This window comes from Parasteatoda tepidariorum, chromosome 2 (genome assembly GCF_982258835.1).
Source record: "Parasteatoda tepidariorum strain Cologne lab strain chromosome 2, Ptep-v5.0, whole genome shotgun sequence".
Classification (NCBI taxonomy): domain Eukaryota; kingdom Metazoa; phylum Arthropoda; class Arachnida; order Araneae; family Theridiidae; genus Parasteatoda; species Parasteatoda tepidariorum.
In genome coordinates, this window is record NC_141756.1 from 95,599,373 (window position 1) to 95,625,019 (window position 25,647).

General features: G+C 27.1%; 1 protein-coding gene across 3 annotated transcripts; it reads right to left on the reverse strand.

Annotated features, from left to right (window-relative positions):
- Positions 1-976: 976 nt before the first annotated feature.
- Gos28 (golgi SNAP receptor complex member Gos28) lies at positions 977-25,647 on the reverse strand. Of its 3 annotated transcripts, none has more exons than XR_015431455.1 (8): positions 25,352-25,610; positions 21,790-21,895; positions 19,976-20,054; positions 18,729-18,922; positions 13,055-13,126; positions 11,845-11,874; positions 3,255-7,099; positions 977-1,382 (listed from the first exon to the last, which is right to left on the reverse strand). XR_015431455.1 is itself a non-coding variant. In XM_043053682.3 (8 exons), the coding sequence occupies exons 1-8, from the start codon at positions 25,371-25,373 to the stop codon at positions 1,110-1,112; spliced, it is 711 nt and encodes a 236-aa protein (XP_042909616.1). In that variant the 5' UTR covers positions 25,374-25,647; the 3' UTR covers positions 977-1,109. The 3 variants fall into 3 exon arrangements, 2 of the variants coding, with proteins under 2 accessions (XP_042909616.1, XP_042909617.1); XM_043053682.3 differs by having other exon boundaries at positions 977-1,234; positions 7,017-7,099; positions 25,352-25,647; XM_043053683.3 differs by having other exon boundaries at positions 977-1,234; positions 7,017-7,099; positions 25,129-25,610.

Sequence of the window (25,647 nt, forward strand, 5' to 3'; positions counted from 1 at the left end):
TTAAACAAGTTTTTTTTCATAATTGCTACTTCAGTTTGAATAAATCTAAAAACAATTAACCATGTTTTACAAGAAATAATAAAAAAAAAGATGCTATATTATTTAAAATGAACCCCATTGACTAATTCACAAAAGTTTTGCTAGTATTCAGTCATAAAAGCAATCAATTCAGTCATAAATCAGCCACTGATAATATATTAATGTGTAGTTGCTTCTAATGACACTTGGATAAGGCAAGCTCGTCAGGCATTGTTCTATGAGAATTCAGTCAGTAAGGAATACTTTTCGTTAGACAAGAGAGCACAGCTTAGGAGAAAATGCGATTTAACACAGAACCCCCCAATAGATGGCAGCCTCACTCATTTGCGAGGCCACTTCCAGAATTTAACCATAGATCTGAATGGGGAGGAAACTTTCTCCAGATACTTGTACCCATGGTAGTGCTCAGCAACCCACAACAGAGCCATCCATTCAACAGATTTTACATGAATCTATATGGCATATACTTGGTGGATCTTAGCTGCTTTTAGGATCGAACCACGATTTTTCTAGACTGAAGTTTAATGCTCTATTCACCGGGCTACCATGGCTTTATATATTAATATATAAAAGTTAGATAGCTCTTGTCCTTTTTTTATTAGCATATGATGAAAATTAATCTTTCTGAATTTAATCATAAAAAATACCTATGTCAAATATTTATTGAATATTAGCTCTTAAAATGATCGTGTAAATTTCAAGACTTTGATCATATTAAAAGAATGTTCAAGTGCATAGCTTTATTTTTCTTTAAATAAAAAGACAGATGTTAACAGAAATGGCAGGAATAAAAAAATTTTTTTTTCTTCTATCGGTAGTAAAAATTATGGAAAAAACAGGTTGCTTCAATTCAGTAAAACCCATAAACAAATTAAATACATTGCCAACCTTAATCAGTGGTGTTCATTAAGTACAGCATACATAATCCATAAACAAATTGCAAAATAGAAATCAGTTTTATTCTTGTTCAGTTTTATACATGAGGATACAATTTATACATTTCAACATCATAATAGGCACATTTAGATTTCATAAACTCATTCAATAGATTCACTTGTTCACAAAAAAGTTCAGTGGAAAGAATATAATATGAAAAGAATAAGACAAATACTAATAACTATCGCTAAAATTATGGAATCTCTTCTTTTCCTTAGATTGATCCTTTGAATTAAACTGTTGATCATAGGAAAACGATCTAACAGAAATTAAGGAAGCCATACTGTTTTTTTTCCTTCACAAATCACATATCAATTGGATTATAACACATACTGCATGTTAATACAGATAAACTTTTAACACTAAAACACAACACATTAGTCATTAGACTAATACATAATAGATTACTACAGGGATGTGATAGACAAAAACACAAAAAAGAGGAAGTTTATACTGTAGCATTAAACGTGCAAAAGAAAAAATGATATGAATTCAATAGCCAATCTAATAATGATTACATTATTATCTATTCAAATAAATATAAATAAATGTTAATTATGTTTTTAAATAAAATCTTGATTAAAATAATTTTTTTTCATAATTTAGATAACTGAGTAATTATGCATAAGCACAATTTTATGTATCACATCATTTTAAAAAAACATTTCTTTAATGGTCAAATGACCTTTATGGACTTTCTCATTAGTTCTTTGTTTTTTTGATGGTTTTTTATTAAGAATGACTGATCTGTAGACTGCGTTTTGCAGACTTTTGATCATCAGTGTTGATAGGACAAGAAAGTTCATTTCTCACACAATTATTAGAAGCCTTAGATTAAGAATCGCGATGTTGGATTTCAAAATCGCGTGAATAGGAAATCGCCATGCTTGATTTTAAAATCGCGTGAAAAAGTATCGCGATGCCGGATTTTAAAATCGCGTGAATAAGGCGATATCGGATTTTAAAATCGCGATGTTGGATTTTAAGATTGCGTGAATAAGAATCGCGATGTTCGATTTTAAAATAGGGTGAATAAGAATCGATGTTGGATTTTAAGAGTGCGTGAATAAGAATCGTGATGTTCGATTTTAAAATAGGGTGAATAAGAATTGCGATGTTGGATTTTAAAATCGCTTGAATAAGAATCGCGATGTTGGATTTTAAAATCGCGTGAATAAGAACCACAATGTTTGATTTTAAAATCGCGTGAATAAGAATCGCGATGTTCAATTTTAAAATCACGTGAATAAAAATCACGATATTCGATTTTAAAAGCACGAAAATACAAATTGCGGTATTGAATTTTTAAATCGCGTAAATAAGAATCACGATGCATAATTTTCAGAGTCCGTGAATACTTATCGCAACGAGTAATGCTTAAACCGCGTATAAATACGAAAATCGATGTTTGATATTACAACCACGTGATAACGAAACGCAATATTGAAATTTAAAAATATATATGAATACGAATCGCGACATTCGATTTTAAACTAGCGAGAATATGAATCGCGATATTGGGTTTTAAAAAACGTTATACAAATCGCGATATTGGTTTTTTAAATTGCGTGAATGGGAATAGCGAGTAATGATTTTTAAATCGTGTAAAAACGAATCTCATTAAGTAACTTTTAAATCAGTTAAATACGAAAATCGATGGTTTACATAAAAATCATCTAAATAAGAATCGCAATTTTAGCAGATTCTGGCCCAGTTCCTAATATTTAAAATTCTGTAAATCAGCCAATCAAAAGAAATCAAATATCAGCGGCCGAAATGAAACTGCTTAGGACTTTTTTTTCTTTTTTCCAATCTATAGCGGAAGTCGCGGTTGTCAAGGCAACGGCGTACATGTCGAAATTCTACCCATTTTCTTCTGAAGATCATTTTCTCAGGAAGCTACTGCAGAGGGGGGGGGGGAGTTCGTCGCAAGTCCGACCATATCGTTCGTTCGACTCCCCAAAAGTTTTTGGAACATGGTCGGAAATTTTAAAAAGTCTTTCATCCCTGAAAAGATAAGAGAGTAGTGGAGTAGGAGACGGCATTGTTTTACCAAGGTCAACCACTTTTACCCCATCCAGCAGATTGACATGTGAAGAAAGGTTTATTGGGGGCTTCAATACTTTCGCTCCGCGGAGGAAAACAATTTTCAACAAAATACCATTTACTGCATAAAATTTTTTTCCGAGCGGAAATTTATGAAAAAAGAGCAGAAGATATGGAAAAATCTGAAAAAAGCGGAAATCAGCGGATCCGCGGAAGAATCACATCCCTGTTACTAGCCCTGTAAGTTCAGTAAAATAGAACTACAGTAATACTCATATCACATATTTTATTGTTAGTAAAATAAGTGATCCAATGCTGAAAACCATGAATAAATATTTTTTTTACTCTTTGAACAGAATGGTCATTAGAAGAGTCTGAAATTTGATAACCTAAATATCTCCTTAAAAATGCGAAAAATTCCTAATTAAAGTAAAATTACTAAATTTAAGTACCCACTGTAAAATTTTCATTCATGTCAAAATATATAAAGCAATGCAAGACATGTTACATGGTCAGTAAAGTTTGAAATAAATGTTATATGCTGAAATAATAAAAAGGAAAATATATTGACTCCCAAACATTTTGTTTTTAATGGCATTTAATGAAATAAAAAATGACCCAAAGCCTAAGAAATAAAAAAAATAGAAAAAAGAATAACCCAAAGAGTCGAAAAATGTATTAAAAAGCAAAAAATGCCAAAAAAAATCTTGAAAAAATGCAAAGAGAAAAAAATCTTCAAAAATGCAAAAATAACATAAATGACATGAAATTAAGGAACTTAGTCGTCTTTAGTCAGAAGGGTGAGGCAAGCAGGGTGTTCGTTCAGCATTGTACACCCGTAATAATCTAGGGGGTCCTGTGATGTTCATATTAAAATTTTCGTTAATAATTATAAAAAATCCATTATCTTTAAAAATTTATTTTAGCATTTGAAATTTGAATATTTAATTTTTCATACAGGTGAAATTAAAAGAAATACAGTAGTCTCAACATTTTTAGACTCTCAGCTCAAATAAAAAGCTTAATATCAAAATTATAAAATAAGAAAATAAAATTTAATTAAACATTTTAAGACAGCTATTTAACTTGGGTTTTAAAACACAAAATTCTTCACCTCCAAGAGCTACTAGCTCCATTTAGATTATGAATAGAAATTAAATGATTCAATAAAATTTGAAAAGGAAAAAAAAATTTTAGTTGCTTTTTTTTAAAAAATGAATTAAATTTTTTTTTTGTTTCACTAATATATACAAAAATCGGGGGGTTCAAAGTAATTCATTACCCTAGGAGTTTTGCAGAATAATAATATTCAAAGAATCCCTCAAACTCCAGCACTATGAAGTATTTTTAGGATTCGCATAATAAGTGCATCCCTTTAAAGTATCAATATTGAAAATTCCACAGAAAATAGGATAAAAATCATTGACACAAATAAATAAATAAATATTTTTACAAATAGACTTGTACTATTGTTTACATATGTGAAAATCTTTAGATCTAAGTCTTCTAAGAAAAAGTAAATTTTGATAAGCAGATGAATATCTGATTAAAACAATCACTGTTTCTATATTTGAATGTAAACCATGAAACAAGAAAATAAAGTATAGACAGAAATTATCATTTCAATATTAGTTCAGGGATTGGCACTTCAAAATAAAGTAATAATAGTCAAATGAAAAGTAAGGAACAATTAAATTGTTATCATAATCAATCTTAAAATTGTAATTATACAACTTGATGTTAGTTAAGAAAGTTCAGCTGAATAAAAATAACTAACTTCAAGTTAAATAAAAATAACTAACAATTAAATTGATATCACACAGTTAGCAGCTAAATTATTTTAGTAATTATTAAAAGTAGTTAATTCAAAAGGTAAAAATAGCTTTTATTTATCAATATTTGAACACTGAAAAAGAAAAAAAATCTCAGTATAAATTTATTTAAGAATTTGATTATTCCAAGTTAAAGTAATTTTTTCAATATCTGACAACTTAATTTTAAAATCTAGTACAATTCTTCAATTCTCATAGATCTGAAGCAAAATTACATGTGAAAAAAACTATTAAAACTGTGAAATACTAGTTATTCAAAAATTTCCCTATTTCAATTTCGTACGATAAAAAAATCTATGTACAAGTCGAAAATAAAAGGGTAATCTTTAGTTAAAAATAAAACTGTAATTATAGCTATTGATTTCAAACATAGTAAGTAATGGTTCACAATACATTAGTTTGCGCTTTAAATAAAAAAGGATGAAAATTAAATAAAAAATTAAGATTTTTTTTAAAAATTTCATGCATTAAAGTTTATACACATAGAGAGTTTGTTAGAAAAGTAATGTCAGTGAGTAGATAAAAAATTTCAGTTCAATTAGATCAATGATTTAACGATTTAAAAAAGAGGTTTCTCCTGCATAGATGCACTGCTCATAGCAAGATTTTTCAACATCTGAGACATCATGATAGGAATTTTAGAAATGCTGTTAAAAGTTTTGATGCAAGTTTCCTTGACTTTGTCAATAAATAGTCTGTTACAGCTGATTTTAAAGGGAGTTTTAAAGCACAGAAACTCAAGGAAAACTGTCATAAAAAAAGATCAAAACTCGCCTGGATTTAGCGCAAATCGAGAGTGTCAAAAAGTAATTATTCAAATGGGCGATTCGAATTTCTTGGTTCTTAAGTTCTTAATAATATTATATAAAAATAATGGTATTAAATAAAACCACATGGAACAGCTGTTATAAAAACTATAAACAATACAATAACTATAACATAACAATAACTATAACATAACAATAACTATAACATAACAATAACTATAACATAACAATAACTATAAACATAACTATAACAATAGAAACAACTGTTATAACGTCTATAAAAAAAGTGGTATAGTCGCATCAAAAAGTTACTAATAATAGGAAAAATTGAAATGTGTGTGTTATAATAATAAGGTATAAAAATACTGGGAGTGAAAAAAAATTACGAAAATTCATAGAAATAATAGTTGCTAAAATGATCTGTCATGGCTTTACGATTGTACTGATGCAAATCAGAAGTATCAAAAAGTGTTTACTCATATTCCAGATTCAAATTTTGCGTGTAATAATATCGGAATTTTAAAAACCATGAGAAAATCAATTGCATTAAATGCGAAAGAAAAATATAATCAAAACACGTATTTACGATAATATAGAGCGTATTAAAAAGTATTTACTGAAACGCACAGTGTCAAAATTTACATGTAGAAATATCATATTAAAAATTAATTGGAATATATCACATTATCTAAATAATTCTTCGATTTCAAATCGGAATTTGCAACAAAACTGCAACTCATTAAACTATAATTTTAAAAAAGAAACAAAAAATGGAAAGAAAAACCATTTACTTTGCAAACGATTTTTTAAATGTTTTACATTTTGGAATTACTTTTTAGATAATCAATTTTATACTTTTGTGTTTGCCTCAGTAGTTCATTAATTCTAGCCAAAGCTATAAGAGAATTTTTTTCCCCAGTCTTATGTTCCCAAAGTTGCGTTTTTCTATAACAATTTTGTGTAAAAAAAGTCGTCATCATGTGACAATGAGAACAATGTGTCAATAAATGTCTCATTAACAAGATTTTGTGCAAGTAAAGCAATTTAAATTTTAGATTCGCAGAATTCCGAGAAAAGTTTGTCTGAACACAAAATGTTGATTTGCAGAAATCAGAGAATCGACGATCTTGAGATTATCACAATTCCACAAATTAGCGGAAACACAGCTAGAGTTAAAATTATTTATGAAATATAGTTACTTGCCTATTATCACACAGAATCATCCCTTATAAAGAGCTGCTGAAAGTGTTCTCAAAAGAGAAAGGCTATTTAAAAGAAGAAAAAGTAAATAACTTATAATGTAAAGCTTTCCTATGAGTAATTTTAGAATTTCTATTTAGTACTAAAAATTCAAGTAACTTCGATTCAACAATAATGGCTTTTTAAAAAAGGATACTGACTAAAGTTGTCATTTTTGTTTGTATGGCTTTCATAGCAAGCCTTTGGTTAATAAGCTCTTCTTTAGTCTTCACAGCAATACTGTAAAATTAAAATAAATACATTAATTAGCAATTCATGAAATAACATAAGCGCCGATTATCCGAACCCTTATTACCCGAAGGTCCAATTATCCGAACTATGTCCGAACTCGCTTTTTTCCTCTTCTCTTTTTTAAGTTTAGAATTTTTTTCACTTATCGACAATTTTTCTAAATTTAAAGGAATAGATAATATCCACTACATCTGAAGACCATATTTAATTTACAACCTTTTTCAGCAGTTTTCTTATAGTAGCCATACATACATGTATTGTCATACAGTTAAACCTACATACCCCTTTAGCCCTCTTCAACTGAAAATTATCATCAAAGAATGCGAGCTTCATTTTGACAATCTACAATTGTTGGAAAGCGGAATGTGTTTATGAATAGATAAGTGCCGAAATTCTACAATTGGGGGATGGGTAGTAGTCACTCATGGTTAATGATTAGTGATTACAGTGCTTGGAATCTTAAATCTTGGAATAAAATTCTTATCAGAAAAACAAACAAAACTGCGGTTTGTGAATCGGTAGATCTTTCGGGTGAAAATATGCCATGTTATACAGAAGAAATAGAGGAAATAGAAGACTGGTGTCGAGCCACTGAAAACGACTCAGGATTTCAAATTTTAAATGATCATGAAATTGTTTCTGAAATTTTGAATGAAAATCTGAACTCCTCAGATTAACAGGAAGAAGTACATGATCAAGTTCAAGATCATGGAACTTCTCATAAGAAGCATGCAATTCATTAGATATTGCAATGAATTGCCTAGAACGTCAAAATGATGTTGATCCAATTCAGTTGATTTATTTAAAAAGAATAAGGGATATGGCAGCACAAAAAAGAGCATGTTCTTTGAAACAAAAGTCTTTGCTAGATATCTTTTGCAATGGAAAATAATGAAAAATGTGGTAAAATCAGTAATTGACGAAAAAAATTATAAAAAAGCCGAAATATGATAAAAAAGATTCAAATTGAAAAAAAATATATTTAAAAATTGAAAGAAAAAAAAGTCAAACTTGCCAGAGCTATTTTAGATAGCACTGCCTGTCCTAAGCTTAGAAAAAGTGTGAAGGGAAGTTGGTGCATAAATAATAAGGTTTTAAACAACTTTCCAATTATCCGAACATTTCATTATCCAAACCACGTTCGGTCCCGAGCAATTCGGATAATCGGCGCTCTACTGTATTTTCAAACAAATTTTAGGCTGATATTTCCAAATGTAAGCCTATCAGTGTGTAAGCCAAAGACTAATTAGCAACAGCAATAAGATTAATTAACAATTCATGAAATATCACACTTTTCAAACAAATTTTAGATTGACCGTATATTTCCGAATATAAGCCTATCCAGGTGTAAGCCAAAGAGTATGCTTTTTATTATGAAATTCACCCAAAATTCAAGATTTCCATTAAAGCTGATGTAAAAAAAAAAGGTGTGCTACATTTGGAAATAAAAACGTGCATTCTTTTCCCACTCATTCTTTACTTTGGTTTTCGTTTACCTCTTATTTCGCTGCAAGCATTTCAGCTAAGCAGCCCAGATTGATGTCATATCTCAGCACAGGAAGATAAATTTTTATATTTTGGCATTCCATATTCAACTATTATTTTATGTATTTTTATGTTTTGAGTTTATGCTTCACGATATCTACTGATTATCCTAAATGCTCGACAAATAGAGAAGTATTACTAATGACGATGGGATTGAAATTTTCAAAGTAAGTGGATTTGATATATAAGCTGACTACATAACCATAGCTTTTGGAAAATTTCCTAACAATTTTTGGCTTTTATTCAGAAATATAAGCATATAAAATGTTTTAAACCTTACAATTAAATATCTGAATTAAAATGTAAACATGGTAAGATTTATTTATTCAATTTATTTATTAATTTCAGTTTAAAAATACATTACAACTGAAACTCAAATATCTATGCTTCTTTCCTTTGAACACCTCTAATTAAAATTAATGAGTAACTAATTAATTAATCTCTTTTTGCTTAAAGCAATGACTGAATATAAAACTTAAAAAATAAGGAAATAGTTTCTTACTAAGACTCTAAAGATCGTCTTCTTAAAATAAATATACTTTAAAATATAATTTGAAATAAATATACTTGTGTTTAGTTTTCAGTTTTCCTTTAAAAAAAAGAAAAAGAAAGAAAGAATATGAACTAATTCTAATGCAATAAGTTCATAAAACCCTGAAACTGAGAATAAGTAACTTAAAATTAAAGATGAAAAAGTTGGTATCTCACATAAAAGCAATTTCTAATAATATTTGAGTTACTGAAATAAGAGTTACAGCAAATTAAGTGAAGAATAAAGAAGGGGAAAAAAAAACAAGAATAAAGCACAAATAAAGAAATTATTTGTGCTTTATTCACATTACTTTTTTGCTTTAGCCAACATAGCACAAAGGATACCCTTTCCTTTTTTTAGATAGTAGTTGTAGTTTATAATAAAATTGAAAATGCCAACTAAAAATCTATTTCATAGTCAATACACTAAATGACAAAAAAATGAATTACTATCTATTTAGTGCATATTGTTCTATTACACAAATGAGATAGAACAAAAAGACTCAAGTAACATAATGTAATTAAAATTGTTTTGTGTAATCCCACCTGAACATTATTTAACATTACAGTTATTAAATTGAAAAAATATTTTTTTCTATTGAACAAAATACATTAACCCTTACATCTATGATTCTCCCAAATTATAAAATTAATTTAAAACAATAATAGTTGTTTAAACATTAGACACAATATTTAGAGGTTGATTATTTTAAAATAGCCCATATTTTGTAATTAATTTGTCAAGCTAGATTTATTATTAATGAGCAAAACTATTATGATTGAGTTAATTAAACACAACACAAGCTAAATTATAAATAACACTTAAACTTTTTAAACCAGTAATCATAAACTAAAATAAGTTTATTATGAACTTTTTTTGAATAATACAAAATTAAAATCTTTTATTTTGTGCAAATACAATATTAATTCATAAAATCATATCTCATTCGTAAAGTACTTAATAAAGCTTAATACTATTTTCTATTTGTATACATAATTTTTTTTTCAAACTTGTTTAATATTTCAAAATGATTTTAATTAGAAATAGTGCAACATAAAAATTTTTTAAATATAAATTTAACAGTAATCATAAATTCTAAGACATTTCAAAATCTGTGGTATTTCTGAATGTGTACATAAAGCTTACTAAAATCAACCAGGCCAGGGAGTAATCATCATACACTATGGTTATGATTCTTCGAAATGCATTACGAACACAATATTCTATTACCGTTAGACAATATAATATAAAGAAATTTAATGTATTATGAAAAATATTTTCAGGTCATTTGGGCAATTCCATCATTAAAAGTGTAACATTTACAAACTACAAATCTATATAATTTTTCATTAAAAAAAATTCAAGTATTTTTAACAATTTTGTTAAATGACTCATGGTGTCATTTACATTTACTTCAAACTTTTATAGCTTTCAATAACTAAAAAAAAAAAACTAATTGTTTCGAACATTATACATAGAATAAAATCCACAATAAACTGTTTATCAATCACTACAGTAATAATATTTAAATAAAAAAAAAATTCAATACAGCAAAACAAATACAAAAGAATTAAGTGAGTAAGCTAATCTCAAAAGTGAATAAATAAAACTAAGTGAGAGAAACAAATAAAATTAAGTGAATCTCTAAATCCGTGTTCGTGACAACAGATTTGAATAAACAAAAGAAAACAAAAATTATACAGCCCGACATGAGATCACATAAAATACTCATTAACTTCCATTAAAATTTCATAATTGTGCCAATGATAGATAGTGGCAGTATTTTGCGCCCAAGGGGTATAAAAAAAAATTACAAATTACAAATTTTTGGTAAAATCTAAATATTATTGAATTTAATTAAATAAATAAGAATTTAGTATATTTTGTTAGCTTATCCTGCTCCCTCAGTCATGTTTACTTCTGTTAAAAAGGCTACTCCAATTTCTGTATATAAGAAAATAATTCATATAAAAGTTTAAAACATTGTTTTAAAACAACATGAAGGGCATGCACTTGTGGATAAAACCTAATATTTCTGATAAGATTATTTCCTTGTTAACAAAAATGCTCTGCATTTACTCCATTAATACTTATTCTAGCATAATAAATCCTTGTTGATAATACCTAATACTTCTTTGTAATCAATACTTACTACTAGTTTATGCTAAAACTAAAAATATTACTTTATATAATAATGCTAATACCTTTTTATACAGATAAACTACTTTAATATGTTTAAGCAATCAAAAGACATGTTAGGGCATATAATAGTTTCATTAGGACATGCATTTTGTAGACTAATACGCCCATTTGGATATGTAAAAACTTTGAAATTTTTTATTAAAAGCTGGTAGAATAAAATATACATATAAAAGAAGAAAAATTACAATGATAAGTACAAAATTTAAAGATGATAATCAAGAGTGCTCAGTATAGGTTGAAATTTTAAGACAAAAAATGCAAACATAATAACTGTGAAAATACAAATAAAAAATGAAGTTAGAGGCTGTGTAAATTACTTTGATAAAATATTCTCAATATTAGATAAAGAAAAGAAAACACTTTTTGGAAATATATAAGTTATTTTTCATGATAAATAACTTCAAAATTCATTTTAAAAGGTCAATTAATATCTTATTATAAATGTAAAACATACCTTATTTGATCATCAACCATTTTTTCTGAGCTACAAACAAATAAATAAGTATCACTTTATGAATCATTTAACAATAATAATTCCTTTTATATATGTATATGTATATAAGGGCACATCAAAAAATTTAAATGGATAAGGATTAAAATTTACACAAAAAGGATAGAGTTTAAAAAAACAGGCTCTAAAATATTCTGATTATGATAAGAATAAGAATATTACATCTAAATATTGCTTTTTAATTCAGTTTGTAGTCTTAAATATTATAAATAAAGTCAGCTGTGAGGGCTCAGGGGATTGAGCGTTCACGTTTCAAGAGGTGAGCCGGTTTCGAATCACAGCAGTGGCTAGCTAATATACATTCCGTACTCGGTTCGCACCGACCACAGTGGTGACGCAAAATATCCTCAGTGGTAAACGGGATCATGGGTTAGTATATCCTTGTTATTCAGCTAATCGTGGGATGTTATCATGGTTTTTCTTCTCCATGTAACGAAAAGGCGGGTCAGATCAATCAAAAAGTCCTTCACAAAGGGTAAGTTGTCCTAATACTTGCCACAGGAGTTCCCATATCTTCCGGATCTCGTTCGAAATTACAAGGCTACTGAGTTAACTTTAAACTTAAACCCAAAAATTGGGTCAGCTTTTCAACAACAGTTATTAAATAAAATAAAGTAAGGTAAAAATTTCACTTAAAAATACCAATTTACCATCATTAAACAATTTTAAGCTTGGGTGAGTAATGTTTCCTCATAAGAATGAATTTAGAATTCATAATGCATTCACCAAAATTAAAAATTTTTATAAGCAAACAAATTTTTAAAACCTAATAAAATACAAACATTTTATTTTTAAAGTGATACATTTTTATATTTAATAAAAGATTAATTATTTACAATTTTGACAAACTACATTGCAGATTTATTATTAAAAGTTTTACTTAATTTATTTAGCTTTCAGTTCAAAAAATATTTGGAGAAATTTTTAACGTGTCGTATTGTTAATTTATTCAATTTCTTTATTAAGATTAAGTTATTTTTAAATTATTGTAGACTAAATTTTTGTAACAATATTTTTCAAGAATTATCACTTGTCACCTACTACTGCTATTTGCCACCAAAAATGTTTGATAACTTTCTTTTTAAATTATGTAGAATTTTTAAATTAAATGATATCATACTGCGTCACATAAAAACAAAGTTCTTTGACTTACTTTCTAATGTGTTCATGTTCTTTTAGGTACAAATCTGTTCTTCTATTTAGACCAGATGAATTCTTGTAAGCACTAAAAAAATAAGATATTTAGAAATTTGAGTATAAATATTCACTACAGAATCAATATATATGAGAAAAAAATATGCTATATTCTAGTATTAATAAAATATCACTGAAAAACATTTACAATATAAACTTTGCTTGAGAAAAAAAACCATAAATAATAATAAATTATTAGTATATTATAATATAATTAGTATTAAAAAGTAGTAATAGGGTCATTCCATGTCAAATCATACAGGATTTTACAAAAATGGCACCCACCGTCTCAGATTTTGATGAAAATTTGTACACTTATAGAATTTTTTGTGCTGATTTCAAAAATATCAATTATATTTAAATCGGTTAAGGGGTTTAAAAGTTATAAGCATTTGTATTTTTGCCAAAATGGCACATTTGCCGCCATTTTGATTCATACATCAAAGGCTATTAATGATTGTAACTCACCTTATATTTGTGATAGAGCAATAATTTTTCTTTTATTTTGTTCAGAATAAAGTAATCTGTCATATAAACACTTTTTTTTTTGCAAATAAGTATCTTACTTATTTAGTAAATGGGTCTGTTTTGCAGTTTTTTGATCAACGGAGTTGAGTAACTTCAGGAGATTATTTCTAGCAACTCGCCCCCTTCAATTTCAAAAATATTTCATTCAAAGATACTTGAAAGTGCAAACTAACATCTGATATAAAAATTTTGATGGGCCGTTCACTCACTTTTTTTAAAAAAAAAAAAATTTTTCTTATGATTCATTATGCGCTGAAAGTACTCGTAGTTTGATGATTTATAGTCCTTAATTATAACTAGAGTATAATAAAATGATGTAAAAAAATGTGAATGGTAGAAAAATATGTAAAATAAAGTAATCATTTATTAAATTATTTTTTCCCCTCTTTTTTTGAGCCCTCAAAAAAGAAAAGAAAGACAAAATTTCACCTTTTTTGCAAATAAATTTATCCAAGAATCATATAGCTTTGGTAAATGAGAGGGATCAGAATCTAAAAAAAATATAAATAAAAGTTTCTCTGAAAGAGTAGAGGGCAGTGTCAAATAATAAAAAGCAGTCATTAAATTTTTTTTTTAATTGAACTAACTTTGATCTTTATGGAAGGAGAAAATCATTGTACACTTTAATTTAATTCAAACATTTTGTTTGATTCTAAAATGTAATTAAATGTAAGACCAAATTATGAATATTTGAAGTTAATTTTATCCTTTTATTTGTCACAATGATTGTTATGGTAATGAGATACCCCTACAAAATTTCATTTGAAACACTGATAAAGTTAAACTATTTATTATAATTATATTGAAATGAAATGATTTTATATCACTAACTATAAGATAATTTGCATGCTCTTATTTCATCACTAATACTTGCAGGCCCTTTTTATTCTCAAAAACTTTTATTATAATTATATACATCCAATTTTTTTAAAAAAAAACTTCTGAATAGAAAAAAAAATACTGAAAACTATTGACACATTCCATCTCTACCTTCCCAAAAAAGAAATTTGACTAATCAGAATGTATCATCTGCCAAAACATTTCTGTTTGCTCCAATCAGAATTGAGTGTCATGTAAAATTTATTTTCTTTCCAATCAGTAAAATTGTATTTCTTCCATTTATTTAGAACAGAACAGAAATAAATAAGTTTTCAAAAGTTTTAAATGTATCAATTTGATACTTAAAAAAGAGTTATAATGAAAACCCAAGTATTATATAGTATTGGATTAACTTTGAAAGATTTTAAGTGCAGTTTAAACTCACAGAAGATTTTAGAACTTTCTTCAGAGAATATATAACTTATTTCATTTAGGAGCAATTTAGATTTTAAGGAAAGTTCAACTATATGCCTCATACATAAGGAGTATCTCCTTTATCAGTATGAAATATATAGGGTGACCAGGGATAATTCACAATCACTCTGTTTCCGGGGTAAATAATGATCCCTTAAGTTTTATTTTAAAAAAAAATTTTCTTTTTTAAATTTGAGACATGGACAAGAATGCTTGTAGATTTTACTAAAGTATAACTACATTTACTTAATTATAGTTTTTTGTTTAATCTAACAAAATAAGTATCTTTTAAACTGCTTTCTGTATTTTCCATTTTAAAGATGGGTTTCAAAATGTGCACATTTCTGCAAATATCCCCTCCTTCTCTTAATAATAAATATTTTGAGTTACTTTCCTTTTCTTTGATATAAAAATAGTGTAAGTTTTTGTTTAATTGTTTCACATCTACTGTAAGCACTATAATTAATTATAGGAAACTATATCAAATGTTGCCCCCCATGGGGTAATTATTGATCACTGGGGTAATTCCTAATCTGGGGTAATTAAAAATAGCTAATTGTCTTTTCTTAAATAGCAGTTCATATTTATTAAGTGGAACAACCATTAAAATATATTTTAACTGTAATCACAAAATTTGTTTATTAACTGTATACAAGACAAATGTGTTCTGATTTGCCCCATTTCTGGTTTGCCTTACCTTGCTTTTATCTTAATTTTATGTGTGTACATTGCTAGAATAATTTTTAAGTTTATAAATTTGCCTAATATAAATATGGTGAGAAATTATAACACTAAAAAAGATACTAAGCTTCTAGAAAGCAAAATTAGTGAATTTCTTTTAATGATTGAAAATGAAATTTAAGTGTGAGAGCTACTGTCAGAGCTGTTGACATACCTTACTTAACTTTACACTCTCACTTAATGAAGTTAAAAAATCCAGCAAAAGTAACTTATGTAGGAACTCCTTCTTATATTCCAACAGAACATGAGAATGAGTTGGCTGCTTGCCTAAAATGTATGGCATGATGCAAAGATTTTTGGAAAATTTAAAGTGTTAATCTTTATTTTTTGCTTTTAAAGAAATCGTTTTATTAGCTGCTTAAACATCTCTTTGGTTTATTTGTTTGATCTTGATGTCTTATTTGTTAATTACCATTGTATAATTATTTTTAAACAACCCCTTTACTATAAAAACTGGTGATCAGGAATTACCCCAGAAATGATCAAGAGAAGGGGTAATTTCTGATCATTAAGAATTTAAAATCTTTTAAATTCTAATTAGATTTTCCAACAAAAGAAGGTAGCATAGGACTCATCTCATATAGTCTCAAACTTCCAGTAAATATTGAAATTCTATCTTGAATAGTTTTTTCACAAAATTGATGTTTGCATTTTTTGATCAGGAATTATCACAGGTCACCCTATATAAGAAAATAAAAAAAAATTGTGACTTATTTAATTCTCCTTCCAATAAGACCAAGAAAGTCTCCCTTCATGTTATAAGTGTAGATCAGGCTAAAACATACAGAGCTAAATTGCAAATTTCAGCAATTCCTCGCCAGAAATTGTGTTTGTCTTGCTCAGTCTCAAATTTTTTCCTTTCTTCTTTTCTTTTTTGAGGGGGGGGGGGAGGGCTCAAAGAAAGAAGAAAAAAATAATTTAATAAATGATTACTTTATTTTACATATTTTTCTACCATTCACATTTTTTTACATCATTTTATTATACTCTAGTTATGATTAAGGACTATAAATCATCAAGCTACGAGTACTTTTAACGCATAATGATTCATAAGAAAAATATTTTTTTTTTTAAAAAGTGAGAGAACGGCCCATCAAAATTTTTGTATCAGATGTTAGTTTGCACTTTCAACTATCTTTGAATAAAATATTTTTGAAATTGAAGGGGGCGAGTTGCCAGAAATAATCTCCTGAAGTTACTCAACTCCGCTGATCAAAAAACTGCAAAACAGACCCATTTACTAAATAAGTAAGATACTTATTTGCAAAAAAAAAGTGTTTATATGACAGATTACTTTATTCTGAACAAAATAAAAAAAAATTATTGCTCCATCACAAATATAAGGTGAGTTACAATCATTAATAGCCTTTGATGTATGAATCAAAATGGCGGCAAATGTGCCATTTTGGCAAAAATACAAATGCTTATAACTTTTAAACCCATTAACCGATTTAAATATAATTGATATTTTTGAAATCAGCACATAAAACTCTATAAGTGTACAAATTTTCATCAAAATCTGAGTCGGTGGGTGCCATGGCTGGATGAACTGACATGGAATGACCCAATAATAAGTATAATTTAGTAGTAGTATTAATAAGTACTATTAGTATTTACAATTAAACCACAAGAATAGAAGAAAAAAACACTAAGTTATAAATCTAGTATTAAAAAATTATAAAATATAGAAATTTCCAACACAATATAAGCTTAGCTTGAGAAAAAAATACTATCCATATATATAAAATTAATATGAATAAAAATAATTACCATTGTTTATAAAAATATCATATTTCAGCATTATTTACACTAATGTGCCATTATTCAACAGCATAAATTTTGTAACACCAGTATTAATTGTTATTAAAATGAACACTTTTTTAAAAAAATTATTGAATTATTACAAATTTCAATATAAAGGAGCATAAAATACTCATATATATATATTTTTTTTGATTAAAAAAACTTTTAACATTAATAGTCTTGGAAAGAAAGGAACATGACAAACGGACTGTATAAACGTAAACATGTAAAATAATAATGATATGTCTTAGTACTAACAGCTTAAAAAATAAATAATAAATTAATTTTAGTAAATTATTTTAACATGATGGAACTTTAAATATAAAAATATTTTATTGACAAATTGCAACATTAAATAAATTTTAAAAAATACTTTAAAAATATTTAAAACGAATTTTATATATTTTTCTAACTGTTTTTTTTCTTCCAAATAATATGAAAAATGTAATTTGAAATTATTGCAAAAAGGAATTATTAACATACTAAATATATATACAATAAAAATTTGTTCATACCAGTAATAGAAAATATTTCTAAAATTAAACTGAAGAAATGAATTTAGAAAAGCATGTTATTCCCACATATACTTTTGAATATAACAATCATTTTCAAGTAGATAGAAATTAATTTTGATAAACTTTAACAATTTCAATACGTACAAAATTTTATTAACTTTAAAAACTTACAAATCATGGAATTGGTGATGGTCTATTTTATTTTAAGCATTTTTAAAAGATATTACAACTTAAATTTGCTCATAATAATTTATTTTACACAGATATTTTGGGGGAAATAAATTCTATGTAAACATTTAAAAATTGCTGATTTATGTTTATTCAAAGTATGTTACGAATTTCTGCCTGACCAGAAGGGGGCGTTGTAATCACTCACAATAATTCTGTAATCACTTATGTGGCAGGCAATGGACTCAACTAGATGGCTTATTGGAAAGCCCCATTTCATATCAAACTGATTTATTGTTTTTATTATTAAATTTGTTTGTTATTAAATATGGTTTCTTTATTTAATGTACTCATTCGCCACTGAATCATTCTGCAACAAAGTAATCCATATTAACATTAGCAATTAAGCTCAAAATTGTAAAAAACTGAGAAGATCTCACAATTTTTCATTTGATTATATTCAAAGTAGTAAAAGAATTTATATAAATAATAGAAAATTTAATTTTCAAAACTAATTTTTAAAAAATTAAAAAAAAAAACATGTTTTAAACAATTCAACCCTGTAAATAATGGCTAAATATTTACTCAATATCTTTTCGGACAGAGCTCAATAACTGTTCTCTTTCTTTCCTTGCTTGGATATTAGCTTTGGTCTTCTGAAATTCATGAGTGCAATCCTGTAATATGTCTCTGTGGCGTTGCAGTGTGTGAGTTACTGTAGCACCGGGAACAGCTTGAGTTTGGCAATAGCTAATCATTTGATCATTCACATCAGTTAACTGTAGAATTGTAACAAAAATATTTTTATCACTTAACTCATTAAAAAGAATAATCAGTTTATTATAGAATCATTAAAAATAAGAAAGAGTAATATTAAATAAATCAGAACATAAAACCAATAAATTTATATTAATGAAAAAGAAAAATATGTTTATTGGGCGATTCCATCATTTAAGAATTTTATATTTGCTAACTTTAAAAGTATACAACTCAATTTTAAGAAAATCAAGCAGTTCTAATAATGTTTATGAAAATATTCCTTGGTGTATTTTTATATTTACTCCAATTTTCAGTAAACTTCATAATTTTAAAAAATCTTGAAATTTAGAAACACATATTTTGTTTCATAACACAATGAGTAAATACGGCACTAAAAATTATTTTAAATGCTTAATTTTTTCAAACTAAATTATATTCTGGAAAAGTTTGCAAATACTCTTAACTTTTTCATTCTGATTATTCTTTCAATTATTATCAAATTATATTAGAAAAAAAAATTTAATAAAAAATACTTTTCATGAAATTATCGTTAAATAAACAAATATGTTTTATAAATTGAGAAAAAGATTTTTTTAAAAATAAATTTAAGAGACATGATTGAAAAAGTAAAGATAGCATTAAAGGACTTAAGTGTTTGACCAGTCTACTAACTGAATGAATAAATTATGGTCATATTATTATGCTTTTATGGATTTTTTGAATTGAATGAATATTTATGGTCCTTTAATTTGTACCATATTTTTCAGACTATGGCAAAATTCGTCATCTTAGGGTCCAAAATTCAAATCCATAATAATAATAAAAAATATTTACAATTAATTACAAAAAGTATAGTTTTACGTCGGTTTCATAAGTTAAATTATCACTGCAATAATAATTAGCATAGGCCTTTAAAGCCATGAATACTGTATCTTACAAAATGAAAATGTGAACATATCTATATGTAATAAAATTATTTGTGTAAGATCAAAATTGTTTAGGGTGTAAGTTTTATACTTTGTGTATTGTACAAATGAAAAGTAAAACATATCTTACAAGAGCAAAATAAATACCTTTGAGAGTAACTGTTCTATTTCTATAGCCATGGTCTCAAACATGTGGTCACTACTGAGTAATGGAACAGTATCACTGCTACAAAAATAATAATAATAATGAATAAATAAATACATTTTTAAATATCTATTTTTTTCCTTTCATTTTAAACTGTATGTTTTTTTTTAGCAAACTCAGCCAAATCAAAAAATGATAATACAGTAGAAGATCCATATAACACAACTCTCTATAAACTGCATTAACTTTACAATTTCTAAAGCAAACCTAAATCAATTTATTAGTTAGTTTTTATTTCTATTTCTCACATTTTATTTATTTATTTTTATTGCTTTGTAAATAAGAAACACCTGTGTGTACCCTTTAAAAAATAAATAAATAACAGGACAAATTACAATAAGAAAATTTTGTTAAATATTTATTTCCTCCCGATTCAAAGTTATTTGAAGGCTTAATGAATGAAATCTCCACTTGATGTTTACGTAATTAACTCTGCCCAGCCTTTTTTTCTCCTGTGTGTCTGCATATTGTATGTCTACTGCCTACCTCCAGTCGAACTGTATACAAGCTGTTAGGTGATTTTCATAAAAGTCTCAAAATGATGAGTCAATCTCAATTGTAACAGAAAAAAATATACAAAATATTTAGTGAAGTGAAATAAAAGAGAGAAAATTGACAAAAATTGCTTAAGTTACTCATCGTGTGTTGATAAAGAACAATGTCTCATCCTCTATTAATCCAAATATATGCACTGATTTTTTTTTATATTTCTTACATTGTCAGTATCAGCTGAGAGTTTATAAACTAATCAAGATGTATCTATAAAGTGCAAAAACAGAAGAAAAAAAGTGGTTTTACAGCATTAAACATAGAAGACTCCCAGGTTTGTAAGTTAAATATTGACAGACTTATTCAAAAAAGTCTTAATTGTTAAAACCAAAGAAGTTGAACTATGAACATGTATTAATAACAATAGGAAAAATTAGGAAAACTTACTCACATTGAAACTTTACTATATCTAATTTGTACACAAATATTTATCCTTGTATTATTTTTTTTTATTTCACTTTATAAAAATAATCCATATCTAAACTTTGGATAGATTTTTTGTAAGACAGTGTATTAGTTTTTTGTAATATTGCGATAAATTTCATTTCGATTTGATAACTGCATACAATGTTTCGATTCAGTACCCTAATTCTGTCTTTTCATCAGAACTACGATTTTCATTATCTCAGATTAAAATAAAATTAATAATTATCAACAGTAAATCTGCGTTAATTTATCAAAATTTAAGTAATCTAAATCATGTTATTAAAGTTATAAAACACCTAGCCAGAGTATAACATGCAAATTATTTTACAAATGAATTTTTTTTTAAAAAGTGACAAATCTAAATTAGGTTCAAATAGATTTTACATCAAAGATAAATCTGAAGTCGTTATGGGGAAATCTTCAGAGGTAGGCATAGGCCGACATTGGGCTGTCTAGCCAAGTATGATGATGATGAGATTTTAGTAATTGTTTTGCTAATTTTCTTTTTTCAAATTTGTACTTTTTGACTTTTTTTAAAAAAATTCAAATTTAAATTTCACAACTAAACTTTTGTCATATTTTGCATTTTTGAAACATTATACATGTTTTTGTAGATATTAATGCATTAAAGTTTAAGAATAATTACTTTTCTCTGATTAATTCCAATATAAATAAAAATATAAAAGTTCAAATCTAAAACACAAGAAATAACTTTATGCCTTATGTATACATTGCATACTAACATTACATATTCAAATTACATTATACATTACAAACTTACTTTTCATTTCTATACTCTTGAGTACCATAACTTGTCCCTAATTTGCTGAAGGAGACTAACTTCAAATCAATCTCATTTTCAAGCTGCCTTGCTTGACGTCTTAACTCTAAATCAATGGTATGAAAGAGAGACATTTTTACTTTGTGAAATTTTACTACTAAAATAAATATCTACTTAATACTCATCTTTACTAAACACACATTTTCCTATCACAAAAAAATTTAAATAACTTAATTTATTTAAATAACATAAATAATAAAGACATAGAAATTATTGCTTGATACAGTGGAATATCGTTTATACGACGCCGAAGGGACCACCGAAAAACGTCGTATAAACGATAACGTCGTATAATCGATTTTTACTTTTAAAACTGAAACTTACTCTGTTTTCAGTCAATTTTAATGTTTAACGTGCTGATTTACATAAATTTCTAAATTAGACAAAGCAAAACAAACATATAACCAAAGAAGAAAAATTGCAGTGAGCAATTTGAATGTATGTTAACTTTAATTATATTTTCTTGCTATTAGTCTCTACAATGCCTTGAATAGCGAGTTGAACTTATTGCTTTCCATGATGCAATTTTAGATTTCTAATCACGGCCAAATCTAATGGCTGAAGTGCACTTGTGCAATTTGCAGGAAAAAAAGAGAGCTTTAACATTTTCCAAAATAATTAGTATCGATGGGTGCGCTGGACATTGGTTGATGAAAAGCAAAATTTTTTGTTTTTGCCTCTTCATAACATTGTTTAGTTTTTTTCAGTCATCTATTAAAAATTCAAGCATGTCATTCAAGCATGTTGGAAAATTACGCCCTTTTTTAAAATACACAAGAAAAAAGAAAAAAATTAACTAAACGTGAACAAAATCTAAAAGCCGACGTATAACCGATTCTGTGCGTCGTATAAAGATATATTTTTACATTAAAATTAATAGGAATGATTTGGGACCACACTAAAACGTCGTATAAGTGATTGTCGTATGAATGATGCTCCACTGTATTTTAAATTTGCGTAAAAATGGAAGAAAAAAAAAGCCTATCAAAATCAAACCCATTAAGCATAAATTAACTGTTTAATGCATATACATTTAGACAAAGAGTTGTAAACATTTATTTATTTTAAGTTAATAAATTTATTAACTATAATAAATTTATTTTAAGTATTATATATTTATTAATTTTCCCTCCTGCACTGTATTTCAGATCCTGCCTTATAATGAAATACTTAGATTAGTAATACAGAGTACTTTTATAGCTACCTTTATATTAGCATTTTAGATAATTAAAATTTATTGACAATAGACGGATAGATTTTTGATTATAGTCTAAATAAGAGACTTCCAACTAAACTTATAGTCTATGCTCGTTAAGCTATTATATATATTCTATGGTTGCAACTGCCAATGACAGCTTTGCTTGCAAATACACGGTGCATAAACCCTTCGACATAGAGGGCTGCAATTATTACAGCATCTGTAGATTATTTTTAACCAAAGTTTTTTTTGAAAAGTGATAAAAAAAAAGGAAATTACTAAGATTCTTTTCTTATAACATCGCTAAACTTATTTTGAAGAACTGAAAAAAGCCTCAACACCGCAAAGAACAAAAAAGTAAAAATAACAAAAATTCTGTTATTTGATTACAGGCTTATCTGTATGGAGCTGTATCAGCTTTTTAGTTTCGTTTAATAAAATCCAACTTATAAATGAAATCTTTGCTGTTTAAATTTAATTTTCAAAGGGCTTTTTATTAGCAAATTTTTCTACATATATATGATATAACATATGGGACCCCATACGTTAGATAAAGCTGAATTTTTTCAATAATAATCTCAGTCTGATTGCATCGAGGTCACAAACAAATTTGGATTGGGAAGATATTGCGGAAAATTCATTCTATAAATTCTGCTTCAGGGAATAGATAATAGAAAAATTACATTATAAAGGTATATGAAATAAGAATGAGAGTTGCTAAAATTTATTAAAAATATCAAAACAATAATAAGATATAACAATTTCACGTAGAACATCACGTATTCACTGCTTCGGACAGGTTTTAGCTCAGGTCAGCAAGAGAAAAGGAATCTTTTTCTCCGCTCTATTATGTTAGCCCTATAGTGATGAGAAGCTACCCTTCCTGGATGTGCTATTCTATAGCAGCAGACGGCCTTAGACTTTGTGGCTGGGGGAGTTCCTACTGTAGACAAACTATAGGTGCTTAATTGCAGTACCAGTTCATTCTTAATTTATGCAATAACAAAATAGTTTGTTTAAACAATCGGAACAATTCATGCATTGCTCAATAAGTCAACAAAACAGCATAAAACTCAGGTAAGCATTTATTTCCTTGACTATCTTTCATTAATTTAGTTTGTTTTATAATAATGGCCATAAGAAAGTAGGAGTTAAGAAGTTACAATAGAAAGTGGTCATTTCAGGGTCACAAGACTACATTTTAGAAAGATTTCTGTATTGATAGTTAAACTAAAATAATTGCCACGTTTTGTGAACTTCCCAGAAGTTGCTCACGGGAAATTTAAAAACATCAGAGAAGGAAAGCAGTTCAAGGGGTATGACTCGTAAGCAAACAACTACAGATAAAATTTTTTTTTAAATTTCTTGTTTTAAATCTATTTGCCAATTGTAGTAGGTGTGAACAGGCACTGATACAGAAATATCTGCTGTTTGCTAAAGAGAATTGATGTAAGAATAACGATACTAAGAGGATCAGTACTAATCAGATGATTTGCATAGTTTCATTGAAAAGAACTCCATTCTCTTCCTAAATGTCTGATGTTCTGAGTTACAAGAAATATATAATTAGTCCTTTAAAACTTAAGGTTCGACAACACTCATGATTATTTTTTTTAAATGGAGAGAAGGAAATTTGAGACATATCATTAGTCATGGTGAATATATATGTTGTAAACAAACAATGTAAGAGGATATTTATTTACAAAATATCAACAATGTTGAATGAGTCATTCAACAAGATCAGTGTTTTAAAAATGAGGAATACCATATCCTCATGTTAGAAAGGAATGTTCTTCAGAAAGGTCTTGAGAGTTAAGGACAAAAAATAAAATATTAAGTATTTGTTTAATTTTATTTTTATTAATGTATTACTTTATTACATACACCCCCCAACTATGAGCTCAAACTTGACAGCAAAATTCATCATAATCTACTTATCCCCCCACTTGTAAAATTATGCAGAATATTATTATATTTGTATAATAGAATGTCATAATAATATGTGATGATGGTAAATAACACTGAAAGTAAATTATATATTTGTACTTTCATGATACGTATCGATATATAAGCATACGTACGCATTGTTTATCTATTGTATACATGCATACTGTTGATACGTATTTAATTTCGTCCTTGCTGATCTGAGTCATAATTGAGATACGTATCAAAGAAGGAAGTTATAAATTTAATAACAATTTGTTGTTGTACAAGAATCAAATCTTCAATATCACACATTCAGTTAATAGATTAACTAAGGTTAAAACAATAAAACATAAAAGGGTAAATAAATTGCGATTTTACCCTCCCAATTATTAGTTTCCATGATTTAAACAGGAAGGCCAATACAGACTTGGATCTTAGATGAATCACACTTGTTACAAAGAGATAGGATGAGACGAATAATTAAAAACTCCGGCGTTAAAGCCGTGCAAAATTTTAAAAAATTATAACTATTTATCACGCTCTAACCCAATAAAAAGTAACAATAATCTAATTCCCCCCATTAATAACAGGGATTTCATAAAACGAAAACTCAAAGTAAACAGACGAAGACAGGACTGACGTCATCTTCATATGAAATGCCAGATTTAAGAAAC

Coding starts and splice junctions, on each gene's coding strand:
- Gos28 (XM_043053682.3), bottom strand. CDS start 25,373: ATGGAAACTAATAATTGGGAGG. Junction 7,100..11,844: donor ATGGTTGATGATCAAATAAG/GTATGTTTTACA, acceptor TTAATTTTACAG/TATTGCTGTGAAGACTAAAG. Junction 1,235..7,016: donor AAAAATGACAACTTTAGTCA/GTATCCTTTTTT, acceptor AATTTCTGTTAG/ATCGTTTTCCTATGATCAAC.